At 34.7% G+C, this 17564-nt stretch overlaps 2 protein-coding genes across 2 annotated transcripts; one reads left to right on the top strand and one right to left on the bottom strand.

Moving 5' to 3' along the window:
• The first annotated feature begins 1017 nt into the window (after positions 1–1017).
• On the top strand, positions 1018–17050 carry LOC125236944 (keratin, type I cytoskeletal 9-like). Its single transcript, XM_048143862.1, has 24 exons — positions 1018–1041; positions 2471–2722; positions 4630–4650; positions 8459–8488; positions 9124–9141; positions 9811–9834; positions 11321–11329; positions 11721–11738; positions 11857–11880; positions 12393–12416; positions 12816–12839; positions 13253–13276; positions 13796–13819; positions 14280–14300; positions 14992–15006; positions 15659–15694; positions 15786–15809; positions 16010–16033; positions 16118–16141; positions 16227–16250; positions 16623–16649; positions 16750–16770; positions 16882–16905; positions 17021–17050. The coding sequence occupies exons 1-24, from the start codon at positions 1018–1020 to the stop codon at positions 17048–17050; spliced, it is 786 nt and encodes a 261-aa protein (XP_047999819.1).
• LOC125237058 lies at positions 6566–8155 on the bottom strand. Its single transcript, XM_048143999.1, has 2 exons — positions 7927–8155; positions 6566–7845 (listed from the first exon to the last, which is right to left on the bottom strand). Exons 1-2 carry the CDS (start codon positions 8108–8110, stop codon positions 6566–6568), a joined length of 1464 nt encoding a protein of 487 aa, XP_047999956.1. The 5' UTR covers positions 8111–8155.
• Positions 17051–17564: the final 514 nt, after the last annotated feature.

The raw sequence follows: 17564 nt of genomic DNA, 5'->3' as shown, positions 1-17564 counted from the left end.
TACATATTGAACTTATTATACATGTGTATTGCTTGGTTTGCTTAGCGGTAAAGTTGTATTACTCCTGACACTTAAGAAGAATTCTCATTGAGATTAAACATTTTTTTATAAATAATAGTACATTACGATACAAGTGCGTAAAAAAGGAAGTTCGAAACGAGTGGCGATAAATTAAAACACGACCGAAGGGAGTGTTTTAAATCGACACGAGTTACGAATTTCCTTTTCGCACGTGTATCGTACGACGTTTTTCAGTACAGATGAGCCTCCGAAGTTTCGACCTGGCATATAATGAACCACTTCTCGAACTAGTGCGTAAAAAAACGACCATCTGTACCGAAAAGTATTTTTTTTTACTTACTCATTTTAATGCAACGATGCGTCACGTACTATGTGTAAAATATTATAATATAAAACTATTATATTCTTTGTAAATTTATAAGTATGTTTAATGTATTGCAGTGGATTCCGGTAATAACTGTTTCATGTTTTGTTGAATATTTTTCTAACAGTAGGGTTTTTTTTTAATTTCTAATAAGCCGAAGCGCCTGCTAACGAATCTTAATTTTTTTCTTATTATAAATGGGCTTAATCTTGGCCACAGACTAGCCAAATGCAAAGATTTGACCTACGATGGAGTGAGATCGCCCAGAAGATATGTTTATATTAAAGGAAAAAAGATTTAAAGTAAAGATAATATACTAAAGGGGAAGGTTGTCCTCATTTCTGTAACAAGTTCCACGTAATTTGTTAGATATTTTCTAAAAAATCTTTCTAAAATCTAGACAAGAAAATGCGGTGTAAAAAAGTCATGCCTTATTTTTTTTTTAATTTCCTGATTATGTTTGGTTCTCTCGGTAACTTTCACTTCGTCTCAGTAGAAGTTATTTTTTTTATCTTTTATGTTTAGGATAAGAAAGCTACAACTGAAGCGGTATGTATTTTAATTAATTTACATAAAAGTTTTTTTTTTATTTAAGGTATTTTATTTAAGTACAGTGAATAATTATAATGGTTATGTACAAAGGCGAGCTTATCCCTGTAAGTCGCCAAAACTAATATTTTTTAGATATTATCCTGTTTAGCAAATTTTGAACAAATTATTAATAATACATTTATAATATGACTTTTTAAAATTTTCAGCCGAAAATATGCCCCGAGGTACATATTTATAAAAAATACTTTTTATCAAGTAGCTATAACAGTCATGTCCTCACATGTCACAAGAAATTAACTTATTTATGTCAAAAATGTCAATATCTTAAGCACCCTAATTTTTTTATATGTGTTGAAAATTCATACACACATATTTATTTATATAAAGCGAAATAATTAATAAAATCACTCCTATTAAAGGACTTCTTTAAAAATGCAACATAAACATATAATAAACATTCTAAAAACGATTAAACAAATACATATTAAGTTCTTTGCTTCTCGAAAAATCTACCCTATTGTACAATTGTACATACAATTCCGACAAACGTATGATTCTTTATTATACAGGCACAGAATATATTATAGTACAAGTACAGAAAGCCCACTGCTTTGATGTTCACGAAATGCCGCCTTTTAAATGCCTACATAATTCTAACAAAGAAACGAGCCGCACGTGCGCAGCGTCAGACGATAGAGTTGCCTATGGATTAAAACGAATTAATACTCAGATAAAATGGCCCCGGCAAGGCCAGAGGTCGCAGGTTAGAGTCCTGCCGGAGGTGTGAATTTTTCAATTTTTCTTTAATTTAAAAATATGTTATATCGCTCGCAGACGTTTCTGCATGATAAAAAAACAAACTCAGATAAAATGTTATACTATTATATTCAAGTCTTCTTATGTACTTTCTAGGTATATATATACAGTATTTATATATATTGGTTTAAGTCCCAACATCACAAGCCTTATTGAACTTTATTGGGACTTAATCAATAGTAGATATCTGTGTAAGATTGTCCTATTTTATTCATGATGTCTATTTAACTAAGCATTATTAGCCATTCACACGCGGACATCGCATATGAACCTTAAAAAAAACTCGCGAAGTAAAGTACCAATAGAAAGTGCGAACGTGCGTTCCGTGAGAACGCGCGCCACCCCTGATTAGGCCGGGAACTCGCGGCCACCAGGAGGTACTTGTAGCGCGACGATAAAATCGCGGAGTGAGCCGCCCCTGATACAGGCTGAAATAAAAAGGACCGTTCAAATTGTGCATAATAACTTTTGAGGGCATAATGAACAACTTTTATTATGGAATTGGTTCCATAATAAAAGTTGCTGTAATCGTAAAAAAAAAATTGGCTGTTCCATAGAAATAAGTGGCATTATGACAGTTAAAATGTATGAAACGGCCAAATTTTTTTGTGATTTCATCATTGGTCCCATTTAAAAAAATTGTTCATTATGACCTCAAAAGTCACTATGCAAAATTTGCATAGTTCTTTTTATTTCAGTGTATGTCTTTATATTTAGGGCGGTGGAGGTGGCGGAGGTGGCGGCGGAGGCGGAAGCGGAGGCGGTAGCGGAGGCGGAAGCGGAGGCGGAAGCGGGGGCGGAAGCGGAGGTGGCGGCGGTGGAGGTGGCAGCGGAGGCAGCGGAGGCGGTGGATCTGGCGGTGGAAGCGGCAACGGAGGCCAAGACTATGCCAATAATAATGACGACTATTATGCGGATGGCGGTGGCAATGGCGGTGGCGGTGGCGGCGGCGGTGGAGGCAGTCATAGTGTAATAATATTTTTTTTTAAATAAGCCAAGCACGATTAATTATGGGTATAAATAACTCAAAAAATATTCAGCCTATAACGGTCAAAACAATGTTCTCTAAACTATTTAATCAATATACGGTACTAAGTGACCCTAAACATGTCGCAACAGTCGCGATATAATAACGTGAGTACAATCGTATGTATAAACCACTTTTTAATTTTTATAATGTATTTATTTAACTACTCCCTGATATTTTACAAATATTTTAGGAAAGCTAAGTTTTAATTTTAACATAAGTAAATAACAACTAGGGAACAAATCAAATTATTTTTTTGCGGGCGTGTGGTCTAGTGGTAAAGACGTTAGCCGCGTAAGCTGAAGACCCGGGTTCGATTCCCGGCTCGGCCACCAGTGGGCCTTGCCGTTTTTTCTTTCATGTATGATATCTATTTCAATTTATAAGTAAATAAGTCTTACAGAATCTACTAAGTATTTCATATCTCACAGATCATTCATGCACCCCTATACTGAAAATGGCATCAGTATTAGAACAATAATAAAACGAAATGTCATAAATATTTTAGTTTTTACTTACAATCTATACTTTCGGTAAATTATCAATAATAATACAATATAATTATACATTATAGTATATTTTTTATGATCGGTGCATTTTCGCTTTTATTATTTGTATAAAAAACGTTGTACAATACAATACAATACAATACAATTCTTTATTAATAACAAAAAAGTTACAGGTCGTACCTAAAGTTAAACAGTAGGAAAATATTTTTAATTAGTATTAATTAATTTCATCATAATTTCAATTACACAATGAGTAAGGTCGAGTATGGTTCGACTTGAATTGACAAGAATAATATTCTTATATAAATGAATGTGTGTCGTGATTGCGCAGAGGACTTTTAAGCTACCTTAAAGTATTCCGCGTAGTCGTAGAAAAGCTCGGCCATGAGCCACATTTTTAATTTGAATTTGAAACCCGCGATGGTAGTTGCGTTTTTGATATTATCGGGTACGCGGTTGTAAACGGCCGCTCCCGTGTAGTAGACCGATCGCTGGGACTTAGCGAGTTTGCATGGTTCGCCGATCAGTCTGTTAGAATGAGCGTTGCTACGGAGGGGGTAGTTATTGTTAGTGCCCTTTAGTTTGAACTTATTCATATTTTCTCGTGTGAAAACCGCCACTTGGTACAGGTAAAGGCAAGGCAGTGGGAGTATTTTGAGGTCCCGGAAAAGTTCCCGTGCTGGGGCGTCTGTTGGTTTACCGGCTATAATCCGGACTGCACGCTTCTGCATGACGAACACCCGGTTCCATTCCGATGCGCGCGCCCAGAATTCTACGCCGTAGGTGAGGAGTGAGTGCATAGTTGCGTAGTAGCACTCGCGCACGGCGCATGTACTCTCGTTTATAGGCGAGACGACTAAAAAATTAGTCGGAGTACGCTCCGTCAGTTAGATTATCAAAGAATTTTAGATATATATTTTTTATTTTTTCTCGTAAACGAAAAATGACGACGGTACAGTGTGTTGAAGTTTCGCGTGACGTCACGCCTAGGTACAATTTTTACTTAGAAGTCACGTCACAAGCCCCCACTCCGGAACTTTGAGGATATATATCTTTGTATTTTTTCATTAATTAGAAGATGCGAAATATATGTGTTCAGTATTTTTGGACGATCTAACTGACGGACTAAACAGAATGCCATTTTTTTATGTAGTCGTCATCCCTATTGCAGCTCAGACAAGTGTTCTGACTATTCTGAGTCGACGCTGCATAGGGTGAACGCACGCCCACACCGCCGAATGTTCCGCTCCAAGCGTCCTCTCATACCTCACACTGAAGTCCGTTTGAGAAAATAATCTCAAAAATTGGTGTCAGCTTCTTATTAAACATATTGTTTTCAGGAACGGCATGAGTCGTCATGGGTAATCTTTTTTTTTAATCCCTTTTTCATCCTAACGTTACCCATCCATTTATTTTATAAAAAAATATTTATGTAGGTAATTATACAAAAATAACTAGGAGGCAAACTAAAAGCTCAAAGCAGATGGCGCTCCAAGCGACTGTACCTTGTTTACGTTTCGTGTCAAGTGTGTGGTTGCGATTTATTTCCTAATCCTTGCGATTAACTGCTTAAAATGTACTCATTTATGACTGTGCGTGAACTTCAAGCTGAGCTTCGAAGGAGAAATGCATCAGTCGCTGGAAAAAAGGCTGTTTTGATACAAAGGTAATCATTTAAATTTTTTGAGGTTATGTTGATTATTTTCAGTGTTAATTTTAATTTTCGATGCCCTAATGCAGTATTTTCTTTTAGATTGGAGGCGTATGATCGAAACCAAAACTTTGGTGCTTCCCTGGATATCCATGAAGACCGGTCATATGCGTGCCCACCCTCTGATACCTTCAGAGATATTAACGCTGATTCGCCTATTCCCAACATCAGCTTGCATGAAATTCAAGAATATTTTCAACGGTATGTTCCTCAATTAACATCTTACACACCCCTGTGTTCAATTAATATTGTAAATCATTAAAGACGAAATGCCTAAAATCTTTATTTTCTTTTACAGGTTCAACACTCATCCGAAAGGGAAACTTTTATACGAGTCTCGGCATCTTGTTACGGCACGTTATTCGTCTGATGGTATATTCACTTATTTGCGTGGGCAGTGCAAAGCCAGCATGAAGAGTTTAACATATGTGGTTGATGTCAAAGTTACTAAAGAAGGCTCTATAGAAGAGTGCCATTGTGAGTGTGCTGCCGGTAGTGGAACAGAAGCAAGCTGCAAACATGTTTCTGTATTGTTGTTAGCTGCTCATGACATTGTTAATAAGATGTACATTTTATTACATCAAGCATGTACTCAGGAGTTGATGACATTCAAAAAACCTACAAAGATATTTCAGAAATCTCCCATTCGTGCACAACATTTACCCAGTAAGAGGAAGAAAACATGTAATTATGAACCACTTAATAATGAAGATATAATGGAAAATTATGAAGATTATGTCAGAAATTTGGCAGTTGGCTATGGGGAGACGTCTATGCCTCTACTCCAAATGTGTGAACCAGGAAATCCTCATGGTATAGAATGGGATCACTCATATTGTGAAGAATCGGGAGAAGAAAAGTTGTTGAAAGATTTATATTTTAAAAATGTGACTGCGGATAAGATAAAGGAAGTGGAACTAAATACTAGAGGACAAGATAATTCAGCTAAGTGGCATGAAATGCGGGCATGCAGAATTACAGCTAGTATGTTTTATACAGTGGCTCACTGTACCCATGTTGGAAAAAAATCCACGATTGAGAAGATTCTGTCACCAAAGCCAATATTTACTAGAGCAACAACCCATGGCAAAATTCATGAAATAATTGCTTTGCAAAAATATGAAGAGATGTTTGATATAGATGTGCAGAAATGTGGATTATTCATTTCTGAAGAATACCCATTTCTTGCTGCCTCTCCTGATGGGTTGATAGGCGAGGAGACTGTGGTTGAAGTAAAGTGCCCATATGCTGCACGGTATAGCATCATAAATGAAATTACAGTACCATACCTGGAAAATATTAATGGAAAGTTAAGTTTGAAAAAAAGACATCCATATTATGCACAAATACAAGGACAACTATATTGTAGTACAAGGAAGTACTGTAATTTCATTGTGTATACTTTTAAGGACATAAAAGTATTATTTATTGATAGGGATGATTCCTACATCAATGAAATGCTCATGGGCTTAATCAATTTTTATGTCCATGACCTTGAGGGTGCAATATTGAATAAATATTTGTATAAAGATTATTTGTCTTTAATAAAGAAACATTGAAACATGTTATTTTTTTTTCATTATACATTCTCTAAAGTTGCAACACATAAAACAAACAAAAAATATTTTACTTGCTATTGGAACATAACTGTGATCCAATTCCGACTTTAATATTTTGTAGGTTTTTGTCAAACCTATAATCCTTTCTATATGAACACGTTTACTTGCAAGTTCTCTATCTTTTATGACTGTCAAACCTGGTAATTGGGACTTTCCCTTTAGGAAAGAAGGAATCTTCACGGTTATATTTTTATCTGCAAACATATCTTGAATAGTAAATCCTCTGTCGGCTAGTATAGTATCATCACTTTGACACTTGGATAAGAGATCACTTCGTTCAACAGTTTGCCTATCACTTATAGAGCCCGCAAAAGCCTGTGAACAATAAGTAAGCAGTCCACCAGGAGTTGCACCAACTAACACTTTAAGAGTATTAGCATGTTTATAACTACTCCATGAAGCTTGCTGTGAAGTGGTGTTTTTTGGTTTTTGAACAGCTATTTCAGTAGCGTCTAATATCACTCGAATATTTTTATTATATTCTTTGAAATGTTGAGGCATGTAGTATTGAACTAATTCTTTACTAGGCCATATGTTTATTCTGCTCCAGAGTTGATGAATAAAATTTATCCAGGTAATAAATATATTTGACACCGTAGTAGTACTTACATTAAAAAATTTGCTTAGTTCAAAAATACATTTATTTTGTCTTAATTTCATTATTGTTAAAAAGAACTGATCTTCAGTACTGAGCAAAATAACAGAACTACCATAATACTGTATTTTATGGGCCATAGGACTCAAAGTTGAGTAAACAAAATAGAATTTCCTGTAAGACTCGAAGCCTGTATAAAATTTAATTGCTTTATCATCATTTTTGAATCTATGTATTGTTCCAAATACATGTTCCATGTCAATTTGCGTCTCTTTAGACGAGAATTTAGGATTATTTAAAATAGGCACTGTAAAATCATTTATATCCGCACTAATTTCTATTTCACTAGCAACGTCCATGAAGACTGGCACTGTACTTTCTTGATTTATTGATGTTGGAGTTACAGTTTTTTCTACATCCATGGAGTGGGGCACAGTTCTTTCTTTATTCATAGATGGTTGGTGGCTTGTTGATGGGGTTACAGTCTCTTCAAACCGTAACTTTTTCTGAGACCTCATCTCAAGTCGCTGCTGACGGGCTGTTGCACTTGCCGTATCTAATCTCGAAACGTTGAATGGAAATATTGAAGGTACGGCAGTTTTCTTCAAGAATCTCGCTTTCGGCTCGTAATCTGAAAGAAAGTTATCATTGCTTTAAAGTTTCGATGCTTGGATATAGATCACGAAAATCGAAAATAAATTAAGTAACTTACTTGTGTATATACTTTGTCCGTAATAGTCATCTGATGTAAAATGCATGGAACATAATCGCGATGAGTCTTTTGCTTTAAAGTTTTTGATTCTTAACGCTTTCTCCCAAGCCTTTCTACGCTTTGGGTCTTTAGGGAAAGCGTGAACGCCTTTATTTTTGCAGTCTAAAGCACTACACAGGGCCATTTTAAATAAGATATTACTCAATATAAGTAATCTCACAATGTTATTAACAAAATATGTATAGGATTTGACAGATGACAAGTTGAGGTTAAGCAGTGTCGATTGTGCGATACCTGGCGGGATAAAACGGCAGTTTTTCTCCCAACTAATAAGGTTAGGTCAGTTCTAAGTAATGGATTGTTTTTTAATCAAAAGTTATGAATTTATGACACAATAACACAACCAAAACTTAACATGACTAAAAATAAACTTTTTAAAATGAAGCCATCGTGTAAGCCTTGGCTTGTAGAATATATAATAAAATTATGTTGAATAAAAGGTTACATTAAATGAAATCTCTTCTTTTTTCAGAACTCTTCATCATCGCATTCAGAATCATCGGTAATTAATGATTGATCACCTTTATTACAGATATGAAATATAATCGTATTTTTTTATAAAATTCAGTATAAAAATGTATAAATAAAAATTTTAGACGTGTCAAATGTAACGGAAATCTAAAACTTAGTTGTATATCTACATAATATTATATCTGACGACTGGTCTGGCCTAACGGGTGGTGCGGCACCACTGGTGCCCTGCCGGCTAAGCCACGGTCTTAGATTTGAATAAGGCCATTTATTTCTGGGATTAGCACATATAGACATATCCTCAATCCTGCACTAAATAAAGTTTCTGTTTAATCCAATGGTAAACTGGTAGAGAATACTTTAAGGTATTAAGTCCGCCAATTGTACAATTTTAGGTCGTGCAATAATGTCTAAATAAATAATTCCTGAGTCACGGATGTTCTCTATGTGTATACTATATACGTATAATATCATTGTCTGAGTACCCAAACACAAGCCTTCTTGACCTTACCGTGGGACTCAGTCAGTTTGTGTAAGAATATCCTATAATACTTATTTATTGATTTATTTCATGGCATAAAGTGATAATAAATAAATCGTGAAACACATCACAAGAATTGACTTTAGTTATAGTTTTAATTTTTGTTGTATTGTGTCCATTTTCAGAGTTGGAACAGTTCATGGGTAATCTATTTTTATTTTGATTCAAAGTTTTAAATCTTTTTTTGCCAATAAATCAATCTATTTATCTTATAAAATATAGTTTTTGCTATCTTTATATATTCAGATTTACTAGAGTTATGTTTGTTACTTATATTTATTTTACAATATTCCTAAAAAGTTTTTTTTTTCGCAAAACTTTTATTTCAGTTTGTCGGCGACATTAATGTTAGAAAATCTAATATCACTTTATAGTTACTGGGTACGTAGCCGAATGACACAAACACTTACGAAACCAAACGGTTGTAGATATCTATCTCTATCGCTCTTGCGTATTGGCGCGACTGAGACAGACTACCTTTCGCGGCGTTTCGTTTTCGTTTTGCGTCGCAGAAATGGCACTCGGCTACGGCACCTGGCTAGCTTAAAGTCTGTAATAGAAATATTTGAGTGGTGCTAATTCAATAACTGAATGGCATATCGTCACTACTTTTAATAAATCTCGTATCTCACGCTGTTCCTCAAAGTTAAAACGCAGTAAGTCTATATGCATTCCATACATACTTACTACAATTTTCTTTTCATTGACAGACGAAGATACAAGTTTTTTAAAAGTAGTGACGATAATTTTCCTTCGCGCTAAAAATATTCATTCACATCTTCCAGTGTACGTAACTGAAGTTTTTTTTTCAGTCTTCGCATGGATCAGGCGGATCGGTAATTTTTAGCAATCATACCAACTTGTAAAGCCAGCAAGAAAGATATTATACAGCTGAAGTGCCAAAAATACATATATACACAACCTGCTGTATTCATATGTTTGTTGCCGACTACAAAAATGTGTCTACAATCATAAGCAATGCGTGTATACATATTTTTGGCACTTTTCCCGCATCTAAGTAGTGGGTATTAGCATTAGCAAAGACATATACAGAGTGGGGCCTGTAACAAAGGCGAAGAATTGAACTGTAGGCTATTCTCCTTATACTGATCAACATTTGTTCAGTGACTTTTAAAAATTATGAAGTCTTTAAATTTTTAATTTTTCATACAAAATAAATATTAGCTTCAATGTACGCCATTATTGTTGTCATTGACGTTGTCTGTCACACTTTAGACTTAACAGAATTCGCAATACATTATCTCTTAGAAAAAACTTTCAATGGTGATAAAAATCAAAATACAAGTTATTTTTAAAAGTCACCGAACAAATGTTGATCAGTATAAGGAGAATAGCCTACAGTTCAATTCTTCGCCTTTGTTACAGGCCCCACTCTGTATACTCGATCCTCTTTGGTACTAGTAATAGGACCGCTGGGAACAATTAATTAAAAATAAATATTTGGCAGCAGCTGTTGTTTTGGCCATCGATAACATAATATATCAATAACTCTTAAATGTTTCATTATAATTTTTTCGGTGTCTGTCGGTGGCAAAAAAGCATACGTTCCGTCTGATGGAAAGTGGTCACCGTAATCTATGGACGCCCGCAACTCAAGGAGTGTCACACACGCGTTGCCAACCCATTAGAAACTTGTACACTACCTTTTGCTGTGTTAAGTACACAGCAAAAAGGAGTGTAAAAGTTCTAAGGAGGGTTCGGGTTGCCGACGACTCAAAGGACAATAGACGAATCAAATTTAGTTCCGTAGGTCCTTCCGTCACCAGCACACCGCACTCTCGTTGATAGGAGCCATTAGCGTATGTTTTTTATGTTCGTATAAAAATGAATTATTTTCTTTGCGTTATAAAAACATTTCGAATCGGCTCATGGGAGCCTATGGTCTGCTACGCAACTGACATCAAGAATAGGCATTAGTTTGAGTCTTATGGTGCTGCCTCACTCGCTGTTATAAATTTTATACTTATACGTATAACACGGGGTCATAGGGACATCGCGGTGGCTCGATGGTGCGTTGTCCCAATCACACCGTGTTATATATAACATTAATAACAGCCCAGTCTGGGAGTACCACTACAGACTTTGTTTCGATCCGGTTGATCGGTATCGGTAACCATTTCTTTAAATTTTTAACCTTTTTGCCTTTGGGATTCTTTAATTTATCCTGAAGAATTTTTAAGTATGTACACACTTGTAGTCAACCAAGGTCATGAACCTTCACAAGAGCTATGTAAGTATGTATTCATTTTAAGTTTACAATTTAATATATTGAAACACTGAGCTGAAGTTTTTTTTTTTCAGAATTCACACGTAATATTAAATTAGTATATTTTAAATAATTTACGTTAATTTATAACTATATTGAAGCATCGTGGGGTCACAAATGAGCAGAAATCCAAGCATACTTATGGCAGTGGATAATTAATTGTTTTTGCCAAATTTTAGTGTGAGCTATTTTTAATTTTAATCGTAATATATGTTAACCTTATGCTACTGTATGATACTAGTACAATAATACCACAGTAACGTTCATACTCTCTGTCTGCTTTACCGAAGGTTTTTTTTTTAATTAATAGATACACTCTCAAAATCTCATGTTACAAGAATTCAACTACAGTTGCACCTCCTGCTATTTTTTTTGTTTTATTATTTTTTATAATAGTTAATTACTGATATAACCAGAAAAGATTCTTTATTTCAGTATGATGCAAAGAATGGCGTAAGAATATAATTTAATATTTTTCACATGCAAGATTAAAACCTCATCAAAATCAACTTTGGGTATTAAAGGTTGTTCATTTTTACTATTGTTAATCTTTTTTATTTTTTATTTGCAGTGGAAAAAACATGGTAAAAATGAAGTAAGCATTTATTTATTTTAGTTACTTACTTATTATTTAATTATTCATTCAACAATATATTATAAGTCAAAGTCACTATGTTACTAACCAATGGATCCTAGTAATTTAAATAAAGAAACATTCGGAAACATGTTACAATGACATAACAGATAATCCAAAGCGTCATGGAACTTTTAAACCTTTTAATATACCATGCCCTAATAGGGTTCATGATTGTTCAAATTAAATTAAATACATAATTGTAATATCATGAAAAATCAATAAATGAATATAATTATATTTCATAAACAGTACAGCAGCACTTAAATAGGCACATAAAAAATTCATTACCAACTCAAAAATCATAACAGAAAAAAAAAACATTCAGTCGAATTGAGAGCCTCCTCCTTTTTTTGAAGTCGGTTAAAAAAGATACCTAATTGTGTTATTTTTGTTACACAATTTTTCTCTTTCATAAAAATCTCATTAAATTATCATTGCCATTGCTCATTAACATTTTGTTTATTTTTCAGGAAGAACATGAGAGACACACCCAAGTAAGAAAAATTGTATTTTTAAAAATCTACCTTAGAGATTCATGGCGTTACGGATTGCTGATGAGATGAGATGCTGGTTCGAATCCGGCCTTGACCACTGGAGGTGTCCGTAATTTGTTCTTTGATACTTATATGGCATCTTATTACGGGGTTTTTCTTGGTATAGATAAATATGTAGTGTGACTACTTAAAAACACTCAATAAATTTGTTGCTATAGTTGCCTATTTTTTTTAAAGCATATATTTTACATTTTTATATTTATTTTAATGTAACATTTTTTATTTTCATTATTCATACACAATTTTCTAAACAAAATTAAACACAATAAATACAAAATAAAACTAAAAAATAAAAATTTATTTTAACTGTAAGTAAAGTAAATCTTTTTTAACTTTCAGATGAGCGAAGAAGCACATCATTCTGTACGACAAATATATTTTACTATTTTTTTTATACTATGTCGATGGCAAACAAGCATACGGCCCGCCTGATGGAAAGCGGTCACCGTAACCTATGGACGCATGCAACTCAAATAGTGTCACATGCGCGTTGCCACTCCATTAGAAACTTGTACACTCCCCTTTGCTGTGTTAGCAAAAAGGAGTGTACAAGTTCAAAGGAGGGTTTGGGTTGCCGACGACTCAAAGGACAATAGACGGAACAAATAAGTTCCGTAAGTCCTTCCGTCGTCAGCACCCCGCACCCTCGTTGAGCTCTGGCAGCCTTACTCACCGGCAGAAACACAACACTATACTACTACTAATATATTAATATATTTTTAATAAGTCAGCTGTTCATAAAAATAATTATTATATTTGTTTGTTTTAATTTTCAGTTTGAAGAAGAAAATCACAAAGATGTTAGTTCATAATTAAGTATTGGTTTTAAATAATAGAGTTATAGTAACTGAGTTATACTTCAGTTAGAACTTAGAATTAGTATTATCAATTATAACTTCAATTCAATGTGTAATCTTTTGTAAATATGTATGTGACGTGTAAAAGTGCCCTTGTGGCTGGTATTTGCTGATTTTTTTCTTTTAACTTACATATAGATACCGTTTCATTAATAGTTTGAGTAACTCTCCAGTCTATTACCGGTCTGGCGCAGTCGGTAGTGACCCTGCCTGCTACGCCGCGGTCCCGGGTTCGAATCCCGGTAAGGGCATTTATTAGTGTGATGAGCACAGATAACTGTTCCTGAGTCATGGATGTTTTCTATGTATATAAATATTTATATATTATATATATCGTTGTCTGAGTACCCACAACACAAGCCTTCTTGAGCTTACCGTGGGCCTCAGTCAATCTGTGTAAGAATGTCCTATAATATTTATTTATTTATTTATTACTGAAATAAATATTGCTTTAATTTTCAGTGGAACGAGGCGAAACATAAAAAGGTTTGTTTCCCATAATTCTCTGTTAAACTGATTTATATTACATTTGCTGCATCTCATATCAGACACACAGTTAAGACGGCAGGCCTGTGCGGCAGGCTCAGCGGCAGAGACTGCCGCCAAAAACAAGCGCCTGAAGTACTCTGCCTTGGAAGCCACATACGACTTTGTGCCCGTCGCGGTCGAGACAGCCGGGCCCTGGGGAAGGGAGGCGCGTGAACTCTTCCGAGAGATCGGAAAGAACCTTAGAGACAAAATAAAAGATCCCCGTTCCAAGTCATGGCTTGCACAACAGGTCTCCATCAGCGGGGTAACGCTGCTATCGTGATGGGGACCTTTGGACCCGGCATGGCACGGAACGGGTTCCTTTAGGTAGGTATACCACTATTTTTTTTAATAATTTTACAATTGAAAAAAAAATATTAGTATTATATTATATAGTAAAAATATTTTCTTTTTTCAGTGGCACGAGGATCGTAAGAAGGTAAAACTACTAATTTCTTGATTTTCATTGTACTTAAATTTATATTACAAGTTAAGTTTTTGTTGTTTTTTTTTGCGTAGGGCACAAGTTTTACGAAAGCGACTGTCATCTTCTGACCTTCCAACCCGAAGGGTAACTAGGCCTTATTGGCATTTGTCCTGTTTCCTCACGATGTTTCCCTTCACCGAAAAATTACTAGTAAATATCAAATGACATTTCGCACATAAGTTCCGAAAAACTCAACCCGCTCTGGTACGAGCCGGGCTTCGAACTCGCGGCCTCCGGTTTGAAAGTCGCCCGCCCGCTCTTAACGCTAAACCGTCAGCGCTTTTATTTAACCATCTTCTAAGCATCGAAGCGTAATGAAAATTGGCAGCTCTATGAAGTTCTGATGACAGTGCAATAATATGGTACTGTCTAACTGATCTGTTGATGAAGCCGGAAGATATGAACTGGAACTTCATAATGGAACATCGTATCATAGCTGTTTTTGGATTTGTTAGAAGTCTTGTAGGCATGTTTTTCTAGTGTTTTTTAAACTATTAATTTATACAAATACAATTAGTACAAGGATATTGACACCTGATTTGTATTCTTCATACTAACAATGAAGAAAACAATTCATATAATGATGGACTTACGAAGCTTAGGTTTTATATTTAATAAAAAATAAATATATTTAATTTTTCAGTGGGACCACAATAATGTAAGAAAATTGTTACATATATTTTATATCTAATTTTGTTTATTTAATTTCTTATTATTAATAAATATACACTATATACAGTGTATAAGCCTCATACTGGCGATAAATTCAACCAAACACTGATTTTTTTAGTTATCATTAACTTATTTACAGGATTTTTTTTAGATTTAAGACTTAATTTTCACCCAATAATTATTTTATGAAACGTTTCTCACAATGTACAATATATATAATTATAGTTGCGATGACAGTCAATGAACAATTGAACTAATTTCATATATATATGGCAAAGTCCTGCCGGCGTATCATGCTTTCAATTTTATCACTTATCAACGTGAATAAGACACCTGTCACTCTCACACTGACATACTTGCCAGAACGTGCGGGTGCTTTATCCACGCAGATAAGTGATAAAATTGAAAGCATGATACGCCGGCTGAATGACCGACTGACCGACTTAAAACAAACCACAGCCCAAAACGCTGGTGCTAGTGATTCCAAATTTGGAAAGGCGCACTAAGGAAGGATTTTTCAAAATTCGTCCCCTAAGAGGTTGAAATGGGTGTCCAATTTTATATTGATTCCTTAGTAATGTCTTTACAAAATCATATTTTTTTTGTTCAAATTTTTGACAACATTTTTATATTTTCAGCACAAAGGCGGAAAACACAAGCATCATCATCACGATGTACGATATTTGAATTTTATATAATTTTAATATTTTTTCATTATTTTCCTGATACTCGTAAAGCGTCTGATGAAAATACTTTTTTTTTCAGTGGACCGAAAATGATCACAAAGATGTAAGATTTTTTTTTTCCGTTCACCAGTATAAAATAAATATACTATCAATAAGTGTTTTATTAAATATATCGTTGGATTTTAACGCAATATCATTAATTTTTGCTTTGAATACAAATTCTTGTATACCGTGTTTTTCCTTATCTGAAGGTTTGATAGAGATGCGATCAGACTCTTATCATTTTTTTTTTTTAACTTTCAGTGGCATTCCAAGCATCATGAACACGTATGAAAACAAATTTCTAATAACATTAATATTTTTTTAGCTTGCGGTGATAAAAAACTCATTAATGTATTTTTTTTTCTTCAGTGGCATCATGAATCTCACGACCGAGTATGATTTTTTTACAACTACTAAAAATAAAAATTATTGAAGATCTGTAAGAAGTCAAAATATTTATACATATTTTTTTTTACAGTATAGTAAAGAATCGGAGAAACATGTATGCGAAATTTTGTATTATTTCTATATATTTTATTTAACAAATTTGCATTTGAGATTTTGCTTCATTTCATATAAATAACCCGGTCACGGTGTCTATAAATTGTATATCATGTAGGAGCGCCCGCTTTAACCCGTGGACTTAATACACAATTACACACATACAAGAACTGACGCCTGTATTCCCAAAAAGGGTACCTACCTTTAAAGAACACATCAAACTGCTCCAATTTCAGTGCCAATTGCGCGCACATTTGTATATACCACGTAGTGGCAAACAAGCATACGACCAACTTATACAGAGTGGGGCCTGTAACAAAGGCGAATAATTATATTCTCCTTTTGTTGTTACAATTATGTTTTATTTTTTCAGTGGAGTAGAGAGCAAAGTGAAAAACACGTTAGTTTCTTTCATATTATCATAGTAACGATTTAAGATTTGAATCTAAACATCTGTTATTTTCATCGGCAACTCTAAAGTTTAAAATATTTTGTTTTAGAAAAGCAACGAATCAGGAGGGGTGCGTTTTTATCATTTTCCTTCATTCAGAACACGATTTAAATTTAATTAAACTCCATAAATATGTAATTCTTATCGGGAAGTAAAGTTAAAAAAAAAACTTTTATTTTAGGATGACAACAACAACTCAGGAGGGGTACGATTTTTTGCATTTTCCTATATTCGAAACATTTTTTAAGATTCGACAGCATACATTTTGTCTTTCGTTTTTGTCAGAATTTTGTAAAATAAAATAAAAACTTTTATTTTAGGATGACAACAATAATTCAGGAGGGGTATGATTTTTTTTACATACCAATATTTATTGAAAAAATAGTTACTTGCTCCGGCATTTTTTTTTTCAGTTCAAAACTTTACCTTTTGCAAGCTGCAAAAGGTAAAGTTTTGAACTGAGTTGCTTGCCCGTTCTTGAAAAATCAAGAGACCTACATACATAGTTTGTTTAGTGAAAGATATCTTATGTTTATACCAAATTAAATGAAACATGTATTTCTTAATATATATTTTTTTCCATCTTTTCAGGATAATACTGATATTAATGGTGGAGGGAATGGCGGAGGCAATGGGGGCGGCAACGGTGGAGGCAATGGCGGCGGCAATGGTGGTGGCAACGGCGGAGGCAACGGCGGAGGCAACGGCGGAGGCAACGGCGGAGGAAACGGGGGAGGCAACGGGGGAGGCAACGGAGGAGGCAACGGCGGAGGCAACGGTGGTGGACACGGCGGAGGACATGGCGGAGGACATGGCGGAGGACATGGCGGCGGCAATGGTGGTGGCAACGGAGGAGGCAACGGC

This window comes from Leguminivora glycinivorella, chromosome 20 (assembly GCF_023078275.1).
Source record: "Leguminivora glycinivorella isolate SPB_JAAS2020 chromosome 20, LegGlyc_1.1, whole genome shotgun sequence".
NCBI lineage: Eukaryota > Metazoa > Arthropoda > Insecta > Lepidoptera > Tortricidae > Leguminivora > Leguminivora glycinivorella.
Note: the sequence above shows the minus strand (reverse complement) of the source record. Positions and strands in the feature narration are given on the sequence as shown.

Bases quoted from the DNA above. Each gene is read 5' to 3' on its own strand.
- LOC125236944 (XM_048143862.1), top strand. From the start codon at position 1,018: ATGTACAAAGGCGAGCTTATCCCT. The intron at 2,723-4,629 runs GTAATAATATTT...TATTGTTTTCAG, and splicing joins GCGGTGGAGGCAGTCATAGT to GAACGGCATGAGTCGTCATG. The intron at 12,840-13,252 runs GTACGACAAATA...TTTAATTTTCAG, and splicing joins GCGAAGAAGCACATCATTCT to TTTGAAGAAGAAAATCACAA.
- LOC125237058 (XM_048143999.1), bottom strand. From the start codon at position 8,110: ATGGCCCTGTGTAGTGCTTTAGACTGCAAAAATAAAGGCGTTCACGCT. The intron at 7,846-7,926 runs GTAAGTTACTTA...ACTTTCTTTCAG, and splicing joins CGGACAAAGTATATACACAA to ATTACGAGCCGAAAGCGAGA.